This window comes from Falco biarmicus, chromosome 3, assembly GCF_023638135.1.
Source record: "Falco biarmicus isolate bFalBia1 chromosome 3, bFalBia1.pri, whole genome shotgun sequence".
Classification (NCBI taxonomy): Eukaryota; Metazoa; Chordata; class Aves; order Falconiformes; family Falconidae; genus Falco; species Falco biarmicus.
This window is the reverse complement of record NC_079290.1, coordinates 116419626-116440921: the sequence shown is the minus strand read 5'-3', so window position 1 is coordinate 116440921 and position 21296 is coordinate 116419626. Positions and strand designations below refer to the sequence as shown.

At 64.1% G+C, this 21296-nt stretch overlaps 2 protein-coding genes across 7 annotated transcripts; one reads left to right on the top strand and one right to left on the bottom strand.

Annotated features, from left to right (window-relative positions):
- Window positions 1-812: 812 nt before the first annotated feature.
- Window positions 813-4978, bottom strand: HPCAL4 (hippocalcin like 4). Its single transcript, XM_056331655.1, has 4 exons — window positions 4882-4978; window positions 2870-3039; window positions 2516-2731; window positions 813-2251 (listed from the first exon to the last, which is right to left on the bottom strand). The coding sequence occupies exons 2-4, from the start codon at window positions 3029-3031 to the stop codon at window positions 2054-2056; spliced, it is 576 nt and encodes a 191-aa protein (XP_056187630.1). The 5' UTR covers window positions 3032-3039; window positions 4882-4978; the 3' UTR covers window positions 813-2053.
- A 3532-nt stretch (window positions 4979-8510) lies between these two features.
- Window positions 8511-16622, top strand: LOC130146024 (CYFIP-related Rac1 interactor A-like). 6 transcript variants are annotated; one of them, XM_056331635.1, is made up of 13 exons: window positions 8511-8672; window positions 11520-11607; window positions 12142-12222; window positions 13475-13554; window positions 14058-14179; window positions 14265-14370; window positions 14549-14685; window positions 14840-14917; window positions 15034-15150; window positions 15290-15369; window positions 15472-15598; window positions 15842-15912; window positions 16028-16622. In XM_056331635.1, the coding sequence occupies exons 4-13, from the start codon at window positions 13482-13484 to the stop codon at window positions 16089-16091; spliced, it is 975 nt and encodes a 324-aa protein (XP_056187610.1). In that variant the 5' UTR covers window positions 8511-8672; window positions 11520-11607; window positions 12142-12222; window positions 13475-13481; the 3' UTR covers window positions 16092-16622. The 6 variants fall into 6 exon arrangements, with proteins under 6 accessions (XP_056187610.1, XP_056187614.1, XP_056187615.1 ...); XM_056331639.1 differs by lacking the exon at window positions 13475-13554; XM_056331636.1 differs by lacking the exons at window positions 8511-8672; window positions 11520-11607 and adding an exon at window positions 11637-12046.
- Window positions 16623-21296: the final 4674 nt, after the last annotated feature.

The following is a 21296-nucleotide window of genomic DNA, read 5'->3' as shown; positions in this document are numbered from 1 at the left end:
CAACCCCAAGGTGCAGAGCTCTCCCTCCGCAGCACGCCTAAAAATACCCGCACTGCTATGGTTTTGGCATCTTCCCATCCCTGTGCTCACGTGCTGGCGGCTGCAGGACAGGCGAGATGCTGGTGATTTGCAGGGTGGAAGCCGAGCCACACACTTCCACACACACTGAAGCCAGGTGGGATGGGGGGAATGGTCCCGCATGGCCAGGCTTGCAGCCGGGAGCCAGCCCTGCCTGATTAACTACAGAGAAGCATTTAAAGTTGCTGAGAGCTCCTTAGCAACAGCCACCGTCTCCACAGGCTGCTGATGGAGAGGAAAGGCCAGAGGAAAATATGTGCAGAGAACGTTAGGGTGGAGAAATGGAGGCTGAGAAGATGGGCAAAGATATAGTGGGAGCAGGTCCCAGTTGCTGATGGTGCTGGGATGGGGCCCAGAACAAGCCACCAGGTCCTCTGCCTATGCCCAGCCCTGAATGAAGGGCACAGGCACCAGCTCCCAGCTGACAAATGAAACCCATTTGCAGCACAGAGCAGGGATGCTGGCTCCTACCCACCCCCAAAAGACAACATTCCCTCCACCAAAGCTACTTGTATGGTCAAGGGGTTATGCTTTCACCCATCTTCAAGGCTCCCCAGGCTGAGCCCCACTGGGCTGTCCTCAAGGGCTTCTCCATCCCTTGGAGTGTCACAGGCTGAAATGAGACACATGAATGATGCTCAGGAGTGCAGTGTTGTCATCTCGCTCTCCCCATAGCTGCAGCAGCCAGCTGCCCTCCCATAAGCCATTCAGGGGTAACGTCACACATGGGGACAGTTTATTTTTCCATTAAAAAAATAGATAACAACTTCACCATCTCCTAACAGATATTACAGTCATCAACACCACAACGTGCAGACTAAATACAGACCCGTGACGATATTCCGGTCCTGGGGCAGGAGGGATGGAGGGAGCAGGCTAGGATGGGGGGAGGAAGGAGACAGACATGTTTCTTGTGGCCTCAGAGCCTTGCCAGGAGGCTCAGCAGGTACAGAACCCATCCACACCTCTCCACAGCCCCAGTCCAGAACCCACCAGTCCCCACAGTAGTGCCACACACCAGAAGCAACACCAGGGCATGCCTTCAACGCCCACACTCCTGATCTTGGCCCAGGGCAGCCCTCAGAGGAGATGGGCAGCCCCTGCCTTCAATTTAGAACCCCAGGCATCACCTCAATATCCAGGAAGGCCAAAACCACCACAAAGCATCCAAGATGCTGCCAGGGCAGTTGTGGAGGTCACCTGCTTGCTCTGCCAGCTCACACAGGTGATGGGGCAGAAGGTGGCTTTTAGGATCAAACACTGGCCACATCCAGAGGTGGCCATGGACACTTCTGCTCTCCCCTAAAGTCCTCTGACCAACCCTGGCCATTCCCAGCAGCAAAAAGCAAAAGCAGAGGTGGAAAAGCTAAAGGTGGGCAGAGAGAGCCAAGGTAGTGAGCCCTCAAGGAGGGTGCAGCACCCTGTCTGAGCTCCCCAGCACCCTGGGGCCAGCCCTGGCCCCTCTGGGAAGCCTTGCAGAGAACTGAAGGTGAAGAAGAGACGAGGGCCAGGACTTGGGGCTTTTCAGCCTCCTTGGAGGCATCACAAGCAATGAGGAAGGGATCAGCGGAAAGGTGGAAAGAGCTGGTTTCATTTAGGATCAGGAAATGGGCCAGGTGGAGCAGTGGGGGAAAGCAGGGAGAAAACAGCAGGAACATGGGAACAGTTGGCCCTGAGGAGCCAAGGTGCTCACCACTGGCTGTAGGGAGTCCAGCTCCAGCATGGGAGAGGGTTGATTTGGGGGTAACCTCAAGCCGGCAACACCCAGAGCAGGCTCTGCCCATCAAGGGAGAACTACAGCCTGTGGGCTACCCAGGACGCAGCTGGGAGCAGGTGGATGGGTGGCAGGAGGGATGGAGCGTGACTCATGCCTGGGGCCAAGTGGGCATGGGGGCACTCAGCAGAAAATGGGGATGGAAACCATCATGGGGAGCAGAGGTTGGCTGCAGCCAGTCCAGCCACGAGCCCCAGGGCTCTATTTCTGCATGTCACACTGCAGGAGGAGGACAATGGAGGGGTCGCTCTTTGCTGCCTCCTTGAACTCCTCCAGCGAGATCTGGTCATCCTTGTCCTTATCCATCTTTGTGAAGATCTTGTCAACACGTTGCTGGGGTGTCAGCCCGTCTTGGTTCATCCTCATCATGATCACAGTCCCCACCATCTTGTAAATGGCCTGGAGCAAGAAGAGAAGCAAAGTACCAGAGTGGGGATATCAGATGGGTGGAAGGTCCCAGGACAAGGCAGGGGACAGGATTGATGCTCTGCTGGGACCCAGACAGCTGCTGTGCTGCTGCACAACTACAATCAGGTGCAGACCAGGTACCTTTCAGAAAAGACTCTGGGCAAGAAAACTCATTCTTTGGTGCCAAAAGGGATCCAATAGATTTGGAAAACCTGGAAAAACCAAGCTACCCCTTCTGACTTTAAGCACCGGTACCTCAATGATCTCCAGCATCTCCAAGCGTGTGATCTTCCCATCCCCATCCAGGTCGTACATCTCAAAGGCCCAGTTGAGTTTCTGCTCAAACGTGCCCCTGGAGGTGACAGACAGGGCACAGATGAACTCCCTGAAGTCGATGGTCCCATCACCGTTCTTGTCAAAGGTGCGGAAAGCATGCTGGGCAAACTTGGAGGCATCTCCATAGGGGAAGAACTGCAGGAAAGAGAGAACAGATCAAAATGAGGAGGGGAAGCTTGGTATGGGCACTGCACCTGAAGCAGCACCTTGCCCCAGCTGGAGCAGGGTGCTCCAGCCCCACAGGCAGCACTTGGGGCCCTGGCTGGAGCCCACCTTGATGTAGAGCTGCTGGAACTCCTCCAGGTTGAGGATACCGGTGGGACAGTCCTTGAGAAAGCCCTTGTACCACTGCTTCAGCTCCTGCTCGCTGAACTCCGTGCTCCTCACCAGGTCATCCAGCATCTCTGGAGCCAGCTTGCTGCTGTGCTTGCCCATGGCTGCCTCTGGGAGAGAAAATGCATGGCACCTACACCCCAGGAGCAGGGAGGGCTGGTGCTCCCAGGCCCTCCTCCACCCTGCACCCAGCTGATGGGTGTCCATGCACTGTGAAACACCAAGACAGCAACTGTGATACTGGGAACAGGCTTGGTGCCCATGCTCAGCTGTGGCCCTGGCTACTAGAGATGCACAGGAGCTGGCCCTGGGGCAGCCTGCCGGGGCAGCCAGCAGCATCACTTTCAGTGTCGTCCCGTCCCCCACCCCCCCATCTCCTAGGCTGGCTCCCTTTGGGGTGCAGAAAACCACTCAAAAATCAACTGAAGACCGAGAACTCCTCACATGGCCTTTACCAGACCATGATGTCCAGCTGCCCTTCGTAAGGATGGGGCAAAGAGGTAACACAAGTCTGCCATTAAAACAGGGTGGAAAAAACCCCTCACGGGCATCATCTGACTTGCAGCATCCAGCCAGCTGCAGCAATGCCCAACCTGCTGCTGGCCAGCTCCTGGCGAGGATGGGGTCCTCAGCCAGGCACCCCCCTGCCATGGGGCTGCCGGCAGCATGGTGCACTGGAGCACTGGCAAGCCTGCAGCTGCGTGGGCAGGACGTGGAGCTGCTCCGATACACGCCGTGCCTGCTCCCACGCAGCCTTGGCTGCCAGCGCCGCTCAGCCTGAGCAGCAGATGGTTTGCTGAGAGCTCCTGGAGCTTCTCTCTCCATAAAGTTGAGTAGAAGTTCACCTGGAGCCCAACCAAGCACCATCTCCCTTCCGAGCATCTGATTTCCTGGCCATGTGGGCTTGGGGGCACGGGGGTACCCTGGGATGGGCACAAGCCTCCCCCCGCAGCGATGCGGGGCTCCCGGTGCTCCCAGCCAGTCCTGCTCCCAGCTAATCCCACAGGCAGAGGCTGCTTCCTGCCCCATCATCCCACCAGCATCTGTCACCGTCTGCCGCGGCAGCACATAACCCACCACACCTCGGCAGCCAGAGCTGAGGGAACGTCCGGACACCCACGGAGCACAGTCCTCAGCGATCCCCAGCTTGGCTGCGGAGCTACACGAGCCCTCCTGGCATCACAGTCCAGCTCTAACCTGCAGGGACTGATTAATCCCCACCATGTACCATGCTCGTGTCCTCCGGCATCTCCCACCAGCCGTGCCAGCGGGCAGATGCCGCTTCTCACCTGCGCAAGGGGCAGCTTTTCCCACTAGGAAAAAGCAACCATGACCTTTGCTAGGAGCACCACACCTTCTCCTGCAAGAGAAGCCTTCAGAGAGGCTGGGACTCAAGAAGAGCATCCTTTGGTCCACAGACCTCGAGTCCGCTTTCTGAGTGGGACCCAGCGCAGGCCACGCCAGGGTGGGGGACAGCAGGGATGGCCGCTGGGGCCAGTGGCCACAAGGGCCATCACATGCTTGGCGTGAACCGCTCATCTCCAAGCACTGACATCGCCATCGGTCACTGGCTGCTGGTCCGAAAACAAGACAGACCGGGGTCGTTACAGGTGTCGCCCCCGGAGCGCGCCCTATGTAGCACAGGGCACCCCACCCCAGCACCACCCCGACGGATCGGCACCCTGGGGGGGCAGGGAAGGGGCGCAGGGCCCGGCCCCAGGGGATGGATGGGGCGATGGGGCTGGGGGCAGCAGTGCTCGCGGGTGCAGAAGCTGCTCTGCCCACCCGGCGGGCAGCTCCGGGGCACCGGCCCCCACAGCCGCTGCAACCGGCTCCCGGGCACCGCGCGGCTCCCGGCACCTGCCCCGACGGCAGCTGCGCACCGGGGAACCGGGCGGGAACCGGACCCCAGCCCCGCGGAGGGGGGCAGCTGCGGCCCCGACGGCCCTTACCTGTCGTGCGGCGCGGACAGGCGGCGGCTCGGCGGCGCACGGAGCCGGTGCCGGTACCGGAGGGGCCGCGGTCCAGCCCGCCGGCTCTACCCGCGCCGCTCCCGCCCCTCTTGTAGCCGCAGGCCACCCGCCCCCCCGGCGACAGCGTTCGCCCATTGGCTGGGAGGGCTGTCAATCAACCGGGAGGGGCTGCGGGGGGGGGTCGAAGTGGGATATTGGGGGGGTACTGGGATGCTGGGGGATGCTGGAGGGCAAAGTGGAAGGGATGCTGGGGAGGATGCTGGGACGGGGATGCTGGGACCAGGATGTGAGTGGGATGCTGAGACTGGATGCAGGGGGGATGCTGGCAGTGGGATGTGGGGGGGATGCGGGGAGTGGGATGAGGGGAGTGCTGGGTTCAGCATCAGGGATGCTGCTGGCCCTGCCTGCCCAGAGATGCCTGCCTGGTCCCCAGGCTTGTGCAGCCCTCCCCTGCACCCTCTGCCCCTGCTGCCACTGTCTGGGGCCGCTTCCTCCTCCTCCTCCTCCTCCTCCTCACTGTGCCACACTCGCCCATCTCTAGCCTCTGTCCCTGGTGGTGGCTGATCCCAAAGCACCCCAAAATCCCCTTCCCTTGGTGTGCTTCAGGGCTGGCAGGGGCCAGGCACCCAGCACAGGGCCCCGCGCTGCCTGCACCGAGGGGACACCAGGACACACCTCAGCCCTCCTGGCTTGGCAGAGCTGCAGCTGCAGCACGGAGGGGAAAGGGCTGAGCAAACCGCTCTCATCTCCAGATCCAAACATGGAGTGTTTCCATGGCAATCGCTGGTGGCTCTTCCTGGTGACCTTGGCCATCCTGCTGTGATCCCTGTGCCACCTGGGCCCGTCCGCAGCAGCCCCTCTACAGCTGGTGGCCACGGAGCCCAGATGAAGTCTCCAGCCAGCCAGGGCTGGTCCCCATCCTAGTTCCCTGTGGGGTGCCATGGGGTGCTCTGCCTTTCCCCATGGCTCAGCATCCCCCAGCCCGGCCCTGCTCTCGGGTGCACCCACCCTGGCCGCGGTGGTGGCTGCAGGAAGCCACCGCAACTGCCCCCACCAGGGGTGAGAGGGGGTTGGTCTGCAAAAACACACAGAGATTTGCAGCTGTGTATATGCAGCGGGGCTGCAGGGATCCATCACCTGCCTGTCCTGAGGGCAGGAAGGATGGGACCCCTCCATGGCTGGACACGTCACCCCTGCGCCATGCCCCTGTCCGGGGCTGGATGCCCACCCGCAGTGGGGTGATTCAGCTCCATGGCTTTTGGGTCACTCCAGCAGCCTCCGCTGGGCACATGGACCTGTCTGGCCCCAAAGCCTCCCCATGAGCATGGGGGGACGACCCACCCCCCACCACCCTGCCGCCCCCCATGCTGGCTGGGCAACCCGCCGCCAGTTCTTACATGCTTAAGTGGCGAAGACATCAATTAGCACCACTGCAAACTGCCCGTGCTCAGGGTGTGCAGAGAGACTGAAAAATTAATGAAGGCTTAATTGAAGCAGCATGGTTGCCAGGGCTGAGACCAGCACAGCTCAGCTCATGGGACCAGTGTGCCAAAGGGGCTGGATGCGGTGGGGGAGTGCCAGGCTGGGGCTGTGACAAGGACACACTGGGGATGGGGACAAGGATGGCTGTGGCATACTGGGATTTTCAGTTTTTGGGGGGCTGTGACTCCCCGCGTCGTGGTGCTGGGGAGATGCCCGGGCTCATGTGGGGCTGGCCACACAGGTGGCCCTGAGCACAGGGACTGGAGCACCCAGCTGAGCCCAGCACCCCGACTGGGACACCCCAAGCCCTAACACGAGCCTGTGCTTAACTGGGACGTTGGCCCTGGCATTGCAGAGGGGACACCCATCTGTCCGGGATCGGGGGCACCAGCCCCATGGCAGCCCTTGTCTCCCTGCTGCCGCAGCTCCCTGCCCCGGGGTCCCTGGGGTGCCAAGCTGCCAAGGTCTTCCCAGCTCCTAAAAATCTCATTATCCAACGACGCTGGCGAATGCAAAGGGCTGCAGCTTCCCCCAGCGGCTACGGGCTGCAGCAGCACGGCTTGGGGGGCTGTGCCCAAGGGGGGACCCCACAGCCACAGCCCCACCGCTTCCTGGGGCTGCTGCAGCCGGATCAGCCCCCCCAAACTGCTGGGATCTCTGAGGAGCCACCGCCACTCGCCCCGGTGTCCCCACAGCCCTTGTCCCACGGCACTGCCAGATCGCCAGGGTGTGACACTGGTGGGGCTCGGGGTGCTGGTAGCCCAGCCAGCCCCTCTGTGACCCCCCCAACGCTCGTCTCCCATGGGTGTCCCCACAACACAGCCCTGGGCGGGACCCGTCACCCCAGGTGGGGTCAATGACACAGGGTCGGGGACAGGGATGGACACCGTCCCCTTGGGCCAGTGCACAGTGTTCACAGCCAGTACAACCCCACAAAATTCCCTGTTTTCCAGTGACAGACTGGGCAGCAGCCACACAGCCCGAGCACGGGGCTGGTGGGCCACGGGCACACGCTGGGACTTGGGGACGGGCTCCGGGTGGCTTCTCCCCGGCACAGCCCCCCCACATCTGCAGGCACAGGCACCCGGGGGCAACGCGGTGCCAGCCCCACTGTGGGCAGCGTTTGGGGTTGAGCTGTGGTTTGCAGAGAGTTTTGGAGCAAAATGGGGGTTTCTCCCTCACTCGCTCATTCCTCCTGCTGCTCCCTCCCCCCCGTAAGCCCTGTCTCCTCACCAGTAGCCCCCACCTTTCCCCAGCTCTCGCCATTCCCAGAGCAGGTCCCTTCCCTGCCCGCCGTGTCCCAGGGCCAAGGCTTGGTGCTGGGTCCCCTGGCCAGAATTGGGGTGCTGTAGGGTGGGCACCCATGCCGTGCTTTGCTGCACAGAAATGCCCTTGTGAAGGAGCAAGGAGCTGCTGTCACCCACACCATGTCCCTGGGGGACACCTCTGGGTGCCACTTGGCAAGCTGGACCTGGGGTGACCACAGCACTGAGGGTCCCTCTTGATGTCACCACCATTATGCCCAGCACTGGCCTGGGAAAAGGGGGGTACAGGGTGGAAAATCAGAAATATTCCAATTTTGGTGTTCCCCACCTGCTTCCTGCATCCCACAGCACCCCTGAGGGAGCAGCTCTGCCCAGCACATGCCACCCAACCCCCTCCTGGCCCTGGTCCTGGGTGGGGACTGAGGGGGGATGGATGGTGCCGCCTGCCCAAAGTGGGGTTCCTGGGGGGGAGGGGGGGGCATGCATCTGGTTTGGCCCCGTCGTGGTGGGACCGGGTGGGGGTCGGGGGTCAGTGGCTGTCCCTCTCCCTGGGGAGGGGGCTGGGGGGAAGCGGTGCCATCCATGGGCTGGGGCAGGAGCAAAGGAAAATTTGGGGCTTCCCCACCCCCGCTCAGGGCAGGCTGAGGGTGCTGGGGCCGGGCTGGCTCTGATGGGGGTGGGGGGGACACAAGCACCCCCTCAGGGTCACCACGTCCCCCCAAAGCCGGGAGCAGCATCCCAGTGGGACCCGGAGCCCTCTCCCAGGCAGGCCACAGAGGTTTGCCGGCCGGCACGCAGGGGGTTAAGCGTCCCCGTCTCCCTCACACTTGAGACGTCACCGTCACCAGTGGCAGTGGGGGGGGCCGGGGGGCTATGGTGGTCTTTGTGGTGCATTCGGCAGCTGGCGCAGGGCGGCTCACGCACACGGCGGGCGGCTCTTTGCCGACACCCCGCGCTCCGGCAGCATCCGCAGACAACCGGCAGCGGCCACCGCCTGCCCACGCCTCGAGTCCCACCGCCACGGTGAGCAAGGGCTGCCACGGGGGACGGGGACAGGGATGCCACCAGGCCTGAGAGCTGGGGGGGGGGGCTGTGGCAGCCACCCGCTGTCTCCCTTGGGGACCCAAACCGCTACCAGCCCCTCGCAGGGACGCCTCTTTCCCGGTGCACCCGACGCTTGCTGGGTGCCCCCAGCACTGGGGGTGATGGGGTGGGTGCAGACCCCCCCTCAGACACCCCCCCCCGGGATGCTGCAGCCCCGCAGTGGCCCTGGGTGGGTGCGGGTGCGTGGCTGGGTGCTCGCCCGCGCCGGCTGGGTGCTGCAGCTCAGCTCCCTGGCAGCCCTGCGGTAAATCCTGCTGCTCACCCGCAGCCACAGCAAGGCAGGGGGGAGGCCCCCAGCACCCCACCGGCCCCGCTTGGGGGGCTCAGCCCCATGGGGGGGGGGGGGGGGGGGGGAAATCGCACCTCCCTCCAGCCACGAAGGTCCCCAAACTGGGGGGGGCGGCGGGGCACGGCAGCGCCGGGAAACCCCAAACCCACCCTGGGCAGGGCTGGGGGTGCCCTGGCTCATCCTGGCACAGGATCTGGCCCCGGCCCCCTGGCTCGCAGGGTGAGGTGTGTGCCCCCCCCCCCCCCCCCGAAAAATCCTTCAGGCACCACGCGCCTGACCCTGCAACGGCTGCAGCGATGCCAGCGCGGCCATGGGCGGGGGGCAGCCGCAGGAGGGGCTCGATGGCAGCAGCGGGCACGGGGCCTGGCACCCAGCGAGCACCCAGCGGGCAGGGGGGGCTGCGGGTAGTTGAGCCGGGTGGAGGGGAAGGGGCACCCAGCCCCTGGCCAGGGATGCGGCGTTGCACCAGGTTGCAGAGCCCACAGCGATGCTGCGCTGGCGGCACAGGGGCACAGCCCCAAAACGGCCGTGGGTGACACGGGGGTGGCCTGACTGGGGGGCACTGCTGCCTCTTCGGCGTGGCCAGCCCAGGAGCCACCGGCTGTGGGGTAGCGATGCTCCTGGGTGCAGGATTTGGCCCTGCCTGGAGCAGGAGGGGAGGCTTCACCCCGTCAGATGGGACGACCCCGTGGAGGTGACACCCGCCGTGGGGTCCCCGTGAGGCAGGGTGCTTGGGGGGAGTGGGGGGAGGCAGGGAGGGGAGTGGGTGCTGGGGCAGGGCTGGGGCATGGGGAAGCCGCCGCAGGGAGGGACAAAACCCGGGGCCACCAGGGGTGTGGCTGGGGCAGAATCCGCTGCCCCCAGCCCTGCCCCCCCCGCGGGCAGCCCCGCTCCGGCAGCGCACCCCTCCACAAACCAGTCCTGGGAGGGGGTGCCTTTCCCAGGGGATTTGGGGCACCCGGTTCCCCCGGTTCAGCCGCACAGCAACGGGCAGCCCGTGCTGGAGGGAGCCCCTCACCCTCCCCGCGAGCCACCTGAGGGGGACATGCGGTGGCCAAGGGCCACCATGGGGCACGGGCACCTGGGGCTAAGGAAAAGGTGTAAATCAGAGGCTGAGCCCCAAGCGGAGCCTCCAGACTGAGGGGGGGGCTGCAGTGATCCCCCTCCTCCCACCCGGCACCGAGCCTCTGTGCCACGGCTCAGGCCTCACAGCGGGGTGTCCTCACGGTGGGGACCCGTCCGTGCCCCCTCCCCGGGGCACCGGCGGAGCTCAGCAGTGACAAACCCCAGCCCCAAGCCACCCGTCAAGGACAAGCGTGGCACGGGCACGAGGACACCCGCATGCTGATCACAGCGCGGATGCAAATGCCGGAGCAGAACGGGTGTGGATCTCCCACTCCACCAGCTGTCCCCAGCACCCCAGGGCCCCCCCAGCACCATCCTGCGGGGCTCAACACCTCTCCAAAATGGCCCAGCACCCCTCCAAAACACCCCAGCACCCAGCGGGACAAATCCAGGGGTCACAGGGCTGGGGCAGCCCTGGGCACTTTTTATGGCACGCTGCATGGTATGAGCACCCACGGCACTGGGGGAAACTGGGGCAGGGGTGTGCAGAGGGTGCCCTGGCTCCCCCAGAGCAGCTCGCATTTTGGCATCAGGCTGGTGCATCGCAGCCTCAATGTAAAGCCACCGCTTACCAGGCCGGGGAGGAGGAGGAGGAGGAGGAGGAGGAGGAGGAGGAGGAAGGCAGAGCCACCACTGTTGATGCTGAGGGGCTGTGCTGGGGCTGAGTGGGGAGCACTGGGCTGGGGGTGCAGCACCCTCATCCCAGGCACGAGACCACCCCATCCCTCCCTGCGGCCGCTGCCTGCTCCAGCTCTCCCTCTCCCCTTCCCCAGCCGTGTTAATTAAACCCAAGCGCTTAATTACAACCTGCTGAATCCTGCAGCTGCTTCCCAGAGCCTACTAATAGCATGGGGCCAGCCCCACTAATAGCCCCCCCAGCCCCATAGGAAATGTGGGGGACAGGGGAAAAGGGGGACCATCCCTGCAGGATTTGGGTTGTGGCTCATCAGCGGCATGAAGGGATCTTCACCCAAGGTGTGGAAAAGAGCCAGCCCAGCCCCCGGCCCCAGGAAAGTCACCCCTGGGGGTCTTGGCCTCTCCAAGGAAAGATGGGGACAGATGGCTCAGCCCCGAGGTTGTCCCCGAGCTGCTGACAGGTCCCCCAAGGGGTGCGGAGGGAAGGGGATGCTCAGCCGGTGCCTGGCGAGCTCTCAGCATCCTTGGCTGCTGGCATTAAAAAAATAATCAAGGTAAATGGGGTGAAGGCTGGCAGCAGCGTGTGGGGCTGCGAGCTGGGGCGGGGGGGACCCAGTGTCCCACCGCGCTTCCCTGCCTGGTCACCCACCGGCGGGTCCCCGGGGCACAGGGGTGTCCTGTGGGGCAGCCTGACCCTCTTGTCCTCCTGCTCACAGGTCCCTGCCAGCCCATGAAGTGATTCAGGTAGGTGGCACAGCCCCTGCTCCTGCCATCGCCACCGCCACCACCGCACCGGGCACCGAGGTAAGGACCCAGAGCCATGGCCGCGGCGGGGGTGGGATGCTCCGGCGTGGGGACCAGACCCCCAAACCAGGCCTGTGGGGCAGAAATCCCAGTTGGGGTCTTCCCCTGTCCATGGGGGATGCCGAGCCCCATCACCTGGGGGTATTGGTATGACCCCATGGGGGTCGCCTGGGGCAGTCCCCCATCTCCCAGCCGGGTGCAGGGGGCCAGGGCGGGGGAAGCGGGGTGCCTCAGGGAGGTGACACGGCCAGGGGCGCCCACAGGAAGCACGATGCTCACAACCCTGCGCCCCGCTTCCCTCCCCGCCTCGGCAAACGGCAGAAGTGCCGGCAGAGCCGCCACGGTTCGGCAGCCGCTCACACCCGTGTGCCCCGGCCAGGAGGGTGCGGGCTGGGGGTAACGGGGCCACTGGGTGCAGAGCCCGGTGGGGCGGGCGCAGGTAGGTGCTGCGGTGGCAGTGGGGGCGCGGGCGTGCTGGGGTGTCCGGCCGGCGGTGCCGGTGCTGTTCCACTCTATTCTGTTTCTCTCGCTCAGGTCTTCTGGCCATGGGCAACCTGATAAAGGTATTGGGCAAAGATTTAGAAAACTGTCCTCATTTTTTCCTGGATTTTGAAAGTAAGTCCCATGAGCAGGGTGGGCACGGGGAGGGGGCCGGGGCCGCCGCCGTGGCTGCTCTCCGGAAGATGGGGACAGGCACGGTGTCCCCGAGCAGCCCTGTGTCCCCAGGCGCCTCGGGGCAGCCCCGGACGCGCCCCACAAAGGGCTGAGTGGGGCAGGGGAGCGGGACCCCGAGAGATGCCCCGTCCCTGAAAGTGTGGGGAGACGTCCCCAGCTGAGCGGCGGGGATGCAGGACAAGTCCTGGCAGCAGGACCTGGCCTGTGAAGACCTCAGGCACGTGCCCAGCGCTGCTAGCCGCTGGCACCGGGTGGCCATGTGGCATGTAGCCTGCCACCAGCACGGCAGGGACAGCCTGGAGGCCGGGGATGTGGGGGAAGGATCCTGCGCTGCCGGGAAGGGCGGTGTGGGGGGATCGGGGACCCCGTTCAGCCCAGGGGACCTGCCCCAGCTTCCCAGTGGCCTGGGCTAACTGGGACGGGAAAGCATGGCTCCTGGCCCTCCCAGGCTGGACACGGGGGCATGCGGGAGACGGTGGCGCCGTGGCAGGATGCCAGGCTCGGTGCAGCCCCGTGGCCCCCCCCTTGCTCCCTCTCCCCCCTTCCTCCCGGGCCACAGCTCAGAGCAAGAGCGAGGAGGGTAAAAATAGTGCAGCGGCAACCGCTCGCCCCGGTCCCGGCGGGGAGAGGCCGTACGCAGCTCGCCGCACCGCCTCCGGCACCGGCACATCCCAAAATAGCCGGGGCTGGGGTCACACAGCCACCCCACTCCCACGGCAAGGGACTTTCCTGGTTCCTTTGAGCAAAGCCTTTGCCCTCCTGCAGCACCCCCCCTCCACAGCCCCCTGGCATGGGGACAGGGCTGTGGGAGTTCACCGGGACCCCCAGTTTGGGGCTGGCTCCGCAGCTAGATTGGGGGGGGGGGGGTGCCTGTAGCTGAGATTTCAGGGACTTGCTCACCGCTTCGCCCTCCTCGCCGGGCTCCGGCGGCTCTCTCCTCCCTTCGCTCCTTCCTCTCCATCACCCCATCCGCCAGCACCCATCGCCATCGGGGGGGAAGAGGCTGCAGCTGGTGGCCGGGGGCAGCCACAGGGTCACCCGCCCGCCGGCCGGGAGACCCTCGAGCCCCCGGGGAGCCGTGGGGGGAGGACGGGGGCTCCGGCCGCCAGCGGCCGCTGCCCACAGCCCAGCACCTCTTCCCCGAGCACCACCTCACCATCATGCTTTTTTCCTCTTGTTTCTTCTCTTGCAGGTTTCACATGGGGAACCTTCTTAAAGTGTTGACTTATAACGAACTTGACCAAGGCCCTAATTTTTTCCTTGACTTTGAAAGTGAGATGGGATTTTTATTTTCCTTTTTCGTTTCGTACTTATTCTGAGTTCCACATCCACGCCATTTTGAGTTCTCGTACCCGTCGCCCATCGCATCGCGCCCATCCCAGATGTCCTCCCCCCACCTTTGCCGTCCGGGGGTCTCCCCGGGGAGGGGGGGCCACGGCCACCGGGGCAGACCCACGGCCGGGGGCTATCGCCCTGCACCTCTTCCCCGGGGCCAGTGGCAGCCCCCTGGGGCCAGCCCGGTGCCGAGGGCTCAGGGACCCCCGTGCGCAGGACCGTGGGGCAGGGCAGCCAGGACTCACCCCCACCTGCCCCGTCTCTGCCGCTTGGCCCAAGCTGGGGCAAGGAGACGGACCAGGGGGAGAAACCCGCCAGGAAGGGCTGTGGGCTGGCGGGGGAGCCGCGGGACGGGGTGCTGGCACCCCCCTCCGGCTCTCGCCGCCCAGGGCCCCGCTCAGAGCCCTCCGGGTTTCTCTCCCCGGGGCGCTGCCCTGCAGATGCGCAGCCAACGGAGGCCGAGACGGCGGTGTGGAACCAGGTGAACGCCGTGCTGGAGGAGGCGCAGGCTGTCCTGGCCGAGCTGCAGTCGTACACGGGTGCTGGGCAGGAGATCCGAGAGGTGGGTGCAGCCCCAGCACCCGCTGCCCACCCACCCACCCACCCACCATGGCCTGTGGCAACCCCTGGCGCTCTCCCTGCCACAGGCCATCCAAAACCCCGGGGACCTGCGGCTGCAGGAGAGGGCCTGGAGCGCCGTCTGCCCCCTCGTCGCCAAGCTGAAGCGCTTCTACGAGTTCTCCCTGCGGCTGGGTGAGTGCCCCGAGCCCCCGGCCCCCTTTCCTGCATCCCCCTGTTGCATCCCACATCCCCCCCTGGCTGCAGGGGTGGGGAGCCCTGGCCATGGGTGGTGCCTGTGCCTCAGTTTCCCCAGTTGGGGCTGGGGAGGTGCAGGGGAGCAGGAGGGGGACCAGCAGTGCTTTGTCCCCAGAGAACGCCCTGCGGAGCTTGCTGGAGGCCCTCACCAGCCCCCCGTACGCCCCAACCCAGCACCTCGAGCGGGAGCAAGCCTTGGCCAAGCAGTTCGCCGAGATCCTCCACTTCACCCTCAGCTTTGATGAGCTCAAGGTATCTCCCCACGCCCCCACGCGTGGCATGAGGGCTGGGGGGGGGGGCTGGGGGGTCTCCACACTGGGTTTGTGCAAAACCTGTGAGGCAGCGCAGTCCCTTGGGACCCCCCAAAACTCGCTGCGGGCCCCTAACACAGGAATCCCCTCCGCAGATGACCAACCCCGCCATCCAGAACGACTTCAGCTACTACAGAAGGACCATCAGCCGAAACCGCATTAACAACCTGCAGGTGAGAGGACGGTGCTGCCTGTCCCCGCCCAGGAGTGGCCTCCGCGAGGGGGGTGTCACAGGACAGAGGGGGGCTCAGGTTGGCTGCCCCAATGGCCCCCATCGTCCCCCCCACAGCTGGATGCGGAGAGCGAGGTGAACAACGAGATGGCCAACAGGATGTCCCTCTTCTATGCTGAGGCCACCCCCATGCTCAAAACACTCAGCAATGCCACCACCAAGTTCGTTTCAGAGGTGAGCGAGGCTGGGGGGGACCCTCGGGGTGGGGGGAAGCCCCCCTCCAGCCCTGGCATCACCTGGGGGTCAAGTGGGGCTGGGGGCTCCCATAGGGGGCCGGGAGGGGAAAGGGCAGCCGGGACCTGCTGGGTTTCAGAACAAGACCCTCCCGATCGAGGACACGACCGACTGCCTGAGCACCATGGCCTGCGTCTGCAGGGTGATGCTGGAGACCCCGTGAGTACCCTGCGTGGGTTGGGGGGCACATCTCAGTGCTGGGGTCCCTCTGTCACACACCCCCCCCCCCCAGGCTCAAGCCAGCCCCTCTCCCCGGCACAGGGAGTACCGGAGCCGCTTCACCAACACCGAGACCCTCCTCTTCTGCATGCGGGTGATGGTCGGCGTCATCATCCTCTACGACCACGTCCACCCCGTGGGGGCCTTCGCAAAGACCTCCAAGATTGATGTGAGTCACTGTGGGGTGCACCTGGGGGGGGGGTCATAGCTGTCCCACTCCTCCCAGTGTAGCTGGGATGGCCGGAGGGTCCCCCTCCCTGGATGACCCCTATGGGGATGTCTCTGAGCTGGTCCGGTGGGGAACTCTTCCCCCATGAGCAGCGAGGAGGAGGATGGGGAGGAAGGGGGGCAGCCCCTCGGGGCATCCAGGCTCTCACAGCCTCTCTCGTCATCCCCACCCCCACCCCCCCAGATGAAAGGTTGCATCAAAGTCTTGAAAGACCAACCCTCAACCAGCACCGAGGGGCTCCTGAACGCTCTGAGGTGAGCAGGGGGGGCCGGGGGACACGGCGGGGACACAGCCCCCCCCAGCAGCGCTGTGGGATGGTGGCAGAGCAGGTCGGGGTGCCATGGGGGTGACTGTCCCCTCTCTGTCCAGGTACACCACTCGGCACCTCAACGATGACACCACATCCAAACAGATCCGGGCCCTGCTGCAGTGAGCGGGGGGGGTGGCCCCGACCCCCCGCAAGTCACCGCGTCACTGACGCCCATGACCATACCGCTCATTTTGTACAGAGGGAAAAGGACAATAAGAAATACACAGAAATACAAAAAAAAAAAAAAAATCAAAATCAAAATGGCCCGAGGCCACCCCCCAGGCGCTCCTGCCCCCCTGTCCCACCCCCAGAAGAACACCTGCTTCTGGAATGCGAGGTGTGGGTGGCACCATGGGGACACCACCGGGGTGCTGGGGCCGGGCAGGATGGACCCAGGCAGGGATGCGCCGATGTGGCCCGGTGGCAGTGAGTGCCCATGGCACGGGGGCACCTTGGGGAGGGGGGAAGGGGCAGGTGTTGCCCCTGTCCCCATCCTCATCCCCGTCCCCATCCTCATCCCCGAGCATCCGGTGGAGGAGGAGGAGGAGAAATAAACACCCCTGCAGATCTGCACGGACTGGTGGAAACGGCTCGGTCTCACCTGGTAGATTTTTAATACGAGTAATTAAATCTCCACTCACCTCTTCTTTTCTACATTGTTTTTTTATTGTTGGTTTGGGGTTTTTTTTTGGTTTGTTTTTTTTTTTGGGGGGGGGGGAGTGAAATAAATGACATTTAGTCTGTTCGTGGCCGGAGTGGGCCATCTCTGCTGTGTCCCATCCCGCACCGCACCGGTGGGAAGCACCCGGATTCACTGTGACACCCCCGGGACTGACACACCCCCCCCCCCCAGACCGTGTCCCCCGCCCCCATCACCCCTCCGTGATGCCCTGGGAACCCATCCCTGCTGGCACAAATCCCATCTCCCAGCCGCATCCCAAACCCACCATGCCACTGCCAGTGACCAGGAGCTCCTGGAGGGACAAGAGCCCAGGGCTGGCCCCAGGGTGCACCCCCGTAGTGGGGCTGCCCCCCTCCCCCGCCGCCCCAGTAGCTGCAGACTGGGAGGACTGGGAAGCTGCCGGAGGCCACGGCTGGCTGCCACGGGACCCGTGCCTTTGCCGGCAGATGGCCCTGTGACACCGTGACAAAGCAGCCCCAGTGCCCCCCCCCCCCCCCCCCCCCCCCCCCGCCAGCTCCACCATGGGGGGACCCACTTGGCTTCAGCCCCCCGAGCTGGGGGACACCCTGACGAGCACGCTGCAGCACAGGGCCTCATGCCAGCCCTTGGGGGGGCTGTGTCACCCCCCCATGGGGACACCCCCTGGACTCGCCCCGCCACTGCTGCGTGCCTGGGGTGCAGGGCCAAGCCCCCCGGGGCTGGTGTCCCCCCCAGCCCGACACCCCTCTCCTTCCCGCGGCCCTTCCCACCAGGCAGCCACGGGCAGCTGCCTGCATTGCTGCCCCCCCTCGCTGCCCCCTGCGCTGCTGGGGGGCGATGGGCACCCCACGTGTGACACCAGGACCCCAGAGCCTGCAGGGTGGCTCTCTGGCAGCACCGCCCGTGCCTCAGTTTCCCCACTTGTGCAATGGGTGACAACTGCTGCTTCCAGCGTGCGCTGGGGGGTGTGTGGGCAAGGTCCCCCCAGCCCCCTGAGCTCCAGGCACCCCTCAGTGAACTGCTGAGGGTGACAACATGGGGACACCCGCCCCATCCGCACAGCGCAGCCCAGCTCAGCACCCACATCGCAGGCCTGCATGGACACCCGCCAGCCCTCCCCGGCCACGCCAGCCCTGGGGGACTGTGAGCAGCACAAGGAGGGGACAAAGGTGGGGGGGGGGATCTGGCAACCCCCAGCATTTCCCATACCGGCGTTTCCCAGGCCCGGTGCCAGGATCTGGCGCGCACACCCAGGCTTTGCCGCCAAAGCCGCCGAACTCCCGCGCAGCGCCGGCCGCACATGCTGTTGCACAACCTCAACCAACAGCTCCTTTTATTTTTAGGTTCTTGCAACACGGCTTCCCCGCAGCCTGCCCAAACCGCTGCCAAGGCGCTGGATGGGCCACAGCATCCTGCCCTGCCCTGCTCCCGGCAGCTCTCAGAGCAACCCCATGCACCAGCTGTGCCTCAGTTTCCCCATGAGCCACCTTTTGCCCACCAGCCCTGTGATGGCGGTGATGCCAGCCAGCCCTGCAGACCCCCAGTGCTCCCTCCCACCGAGCCCATCGCCCAGGGCTTCGTTAAACCCCCTTGGTGCTCTACGGATCAACGATCCCGCCTGGGAACTGAAGATAAGGCCAGGACACGGCTCCGTTTGGTGGCTGCAGCTGCCATGTGTCTGCAGGAGCTGATGTCCCCAGGTGACACCGTCCCCCCAGACGGTCCCCCAGCCCGTCCGAGGCACTGGACAGTCCCTGCTGTGTGGGAACTGGGGTGGGAAGAGCCGGGACAGCGTCACCACCCAGGACCACCAACGGGAGTTAAGGGACAACTGGATTCTTCAAGCCCACCAGTGGACATGGGCACAGACACCAGCTGGTCACCGGTGCTGGGCGAGATGGCAGCTGTGCCACTGTGCCCCGGTGCCAGCCGGCTCCTGGCACAAAACCACAGCCCAGCCGCCCATAATGTCCCCTCCCAGCCCCCACGGTGCTGCCCCTTCCCTACGAGGGGAGAGCCAAGGCCAAACTCCTGCCACATCGGTGGCCTCAGCCCCATGCAGCACCCTGGGGGCAGAGCCGGCAGCGCATCCCACCCCAGCACCGCACGGATGAGAAACTCCCTGCGGGATGAGCAAATTGAAGCATTTTACAGCCAAACTTGGTAAGAAAAGGGAACCAAAAGGTGGAGGAAAGAGAAGCAAGCACAAGTCCTTGAACATCACGGATGCTGGATCTGAGATCAGCAGAGGGACTTTGGCTGCTTTGAGCTCCAAGGATGGCGGCCACAAGCCAGAGCTTGATGCGGTGCCGTGGAAGGGGCCGGTGAAGGCTGGAGGCGACAGGGACGCGGGTGGTGGGATGCTGCCCGCGTACCCCTCGCTGCCGGACACCAGGATTTAGGCTACACTGGCTGCACTCATGTCCCCCAGGGGTGTCCCCAGGGACCTGTGTCACCAGCTCCACCAGGCACCCAGACCTGCCGGTGGCCAGGGACAGGAGCCCACACCAGCACCATGCCAAAACACCGGTGCCCAGGTGACAGGCCACCTCTGAGGACCGGCAGCGCCGTGGGGACGATGCCCTGCCAGCGAGGGCATGGGTCTCTCCCGCTCCAGCTCTCCAGCTTCGATGCTCGGCCGGGACAGGGTGCCAAGGACTTGAACTGATGGCGAGCCAAGCCACGCCGGGCCTGTACTGTTTTCTAATCCCAGTGTAATTAATGACCTTATCTTTGGCCAAAGCCATTTAGATTAAGTGGCTGGTGTGATGGGCTCGGCGGCTCCGGCTGCACAGATGGAAGAGCTGCGTTTGTCTGGGGATTAGCGGAGGGCAGATGGAGCGAAGTGCCATTCCCCATCCCCAAACCTCTCCAGCAGCCTGAAACATGAGCCCGCAACAACTTTCTCAGCGAGTCCTGGCTGGATTTTGTATTGTTTGTCCCTTCTGCAGGCAGCCGGGAGCCAGCAGAGCCTGGAGCAAGAGGAGCAGGAGCTGAACAAGGTGTGCCAGCACCAGCAACTGGTGCGACCCTTGCTGGGAGCTCCATCCCAGTCCCTGCCTGGAACAGCAGGGCTACAACAGACACCGGCATCTTCCTTGGAGAGCAAATCGTGGCAGGCGTGCTGGCCCTGGCTTTGCAAAAGTAAAAACTCACGTCCTCGTTGGCAGCCCCTACTCCTCTGAGGACGCACTCACCTGCTTCTTGCTGCTGGCAGGATCAGGGCACGCTTCCAGCTTCCATTTCCCAGTCCAGCCAGAGCATGAACGAGCAGGTACAGCGCACCCCGACCTCCTGGGACACCTTCCCTGAAAACAAGGCGCTGCAGCAGGCAGCACGGAGCAGGGGGGACACCCGGGAGACCCCGCAGCTGCGGCAGCACCTGTTAGGAGCAGGTCCTTGAGCAGGACAGGCAGACTAGCAGCTCTTGTGGTGGAGGAATAACATTTATCTGTGGGGATAACAAAGTTCATATTAAACCGATTAAGGATATTAAATCCATTTCTAACAGTATGGTCATCTGACTCCGCTCAGGAAACAGAGCAGATAATCCCACCCCTCATTCACAGAGCTGCCCAGATGATCCCAGCCTGGCCTGGGGAGATGACTCAACGTGTCCATGCTGGCTATCACAAGGCCACGCTCAGCACATCGGTGACAAACGGGGCTTTACACCCGGCCTCACCTGCGTCTCATCCATCCAGGCTCCGGGAACAGGGTTCCGTGACCCCTCGGCCACCTGCTCCAGCGCTGGGCTGAGCCCACGTCCACACACGCTTGAGTCAGCGCAGATGGCAAACAAGCCTGGGCTGGAGCAGAGGTTCAGCTGGCGCCGCGGGCAGAGCCAGCAACGCAAACGCGATGCTCAGCATCTCAGAGCCGATGCCCAGCTCTGCCCAATGCTGGCAGAGAAAAGCCAACCCAAATTCCCAGCTCTTCCCTGCATATTCCCTCCAGTCCAAGCTCCCAAGCCACCCTGTACCCCTACCAAACGGCCCAAGGCAGCTGCCCCATGGAGCGTTACGGAAATAATTCAATGCTGAGGAACACAAACCGGAGGTTTGATCTAATCCCACCAGAGCGGGCATCTCCAGAGCCTGCGACGGCAGATCCGCCCACGCAGCCCTTCCCCACGCAGGCGGAGCCCTGGGAGATGGCTCTTGCCACACGGTGTATCGCGAGCAGCTGAAGGAAGAATTTGTGCTCTACCAACCCAAACCCTTCCCAGGAGGAACCGTCTTGATTGCATTCGCCAGGAGAATTCCAAATGCCCTGGAAAAGGCTCTCCCGGTTTGGCCCAGAGCGGCACTTCGGGAAGCGCAGTGACACAGACGGTGCTTGCGTCCTCCAGGAATCCTCCAGGAACAACGCTGCGGAGACCGATGGACGCAGCACAAGGAATGTGCAGCTCAGCAACTTGGATTTAAATGTGGGACCGGCTCCCACTGCCAAACTACAGTGTAAACCCCCGGGAATTCAGCTTTAACTAGGACAGGCTCATCTGTTGCAAACTTGATGAGATCATTCCCAAGTTCCTGTTTGACAGGTGCCAGCTCCTTCTGCACCTGCTGCTGTGCACAGAGATCAGCCTCCACCGAGCTGGGAACATCTGCTCAGCTCCCCCAGAAGCTGCAGCAAAGGTGACTGGAAGAAGGAACCAGCTCTGG

Coding starts and splice junctions, on each gene's coding strand:
- HPCAL4 (XM_056331655.1), bottom strand. CDS start 3,031: ATGGGCAAGCACAGCAGCAAGCTGGCTCCAGAGATGCTGGATGACCTG. Junction 2,732..2,869: donor TCCAGCAGCTCTACATCAAG/GTGGGCTCCAGC, acceptor TCTTTCCTGCAG/TTCTTCCCCTATGGAGATGC. Junction 2,252..2,515: donor AGATGCTGGAGATCATTGAG/GTACCGGTGCTT, acceptor TTCTTGCTCCAG/GCCATTTACAAGATGGTGGG.
- LOC130146024 (XM_056331634.1), top strand. CDS start 13,443: ATGCTTTTTTCCTCTTGTTTCTTCTCTTGCAGGTTTCACATGGGGAAC. Junction 13,555..14,057: donor TTTTTTCCTTGACTTTGAAA/GTGAGATGGGAT, acceptor GCTGCCCTGCAG/ATGCGCAGCCAACGGAGGCC. Junction 14,180..14,264: donor CTGGGCAGGAGATCCGAGAG/GTGGGTGCAGCC, acceptor TCCCTGCCACAG/GCCATCCAAAACCCCGGGGA.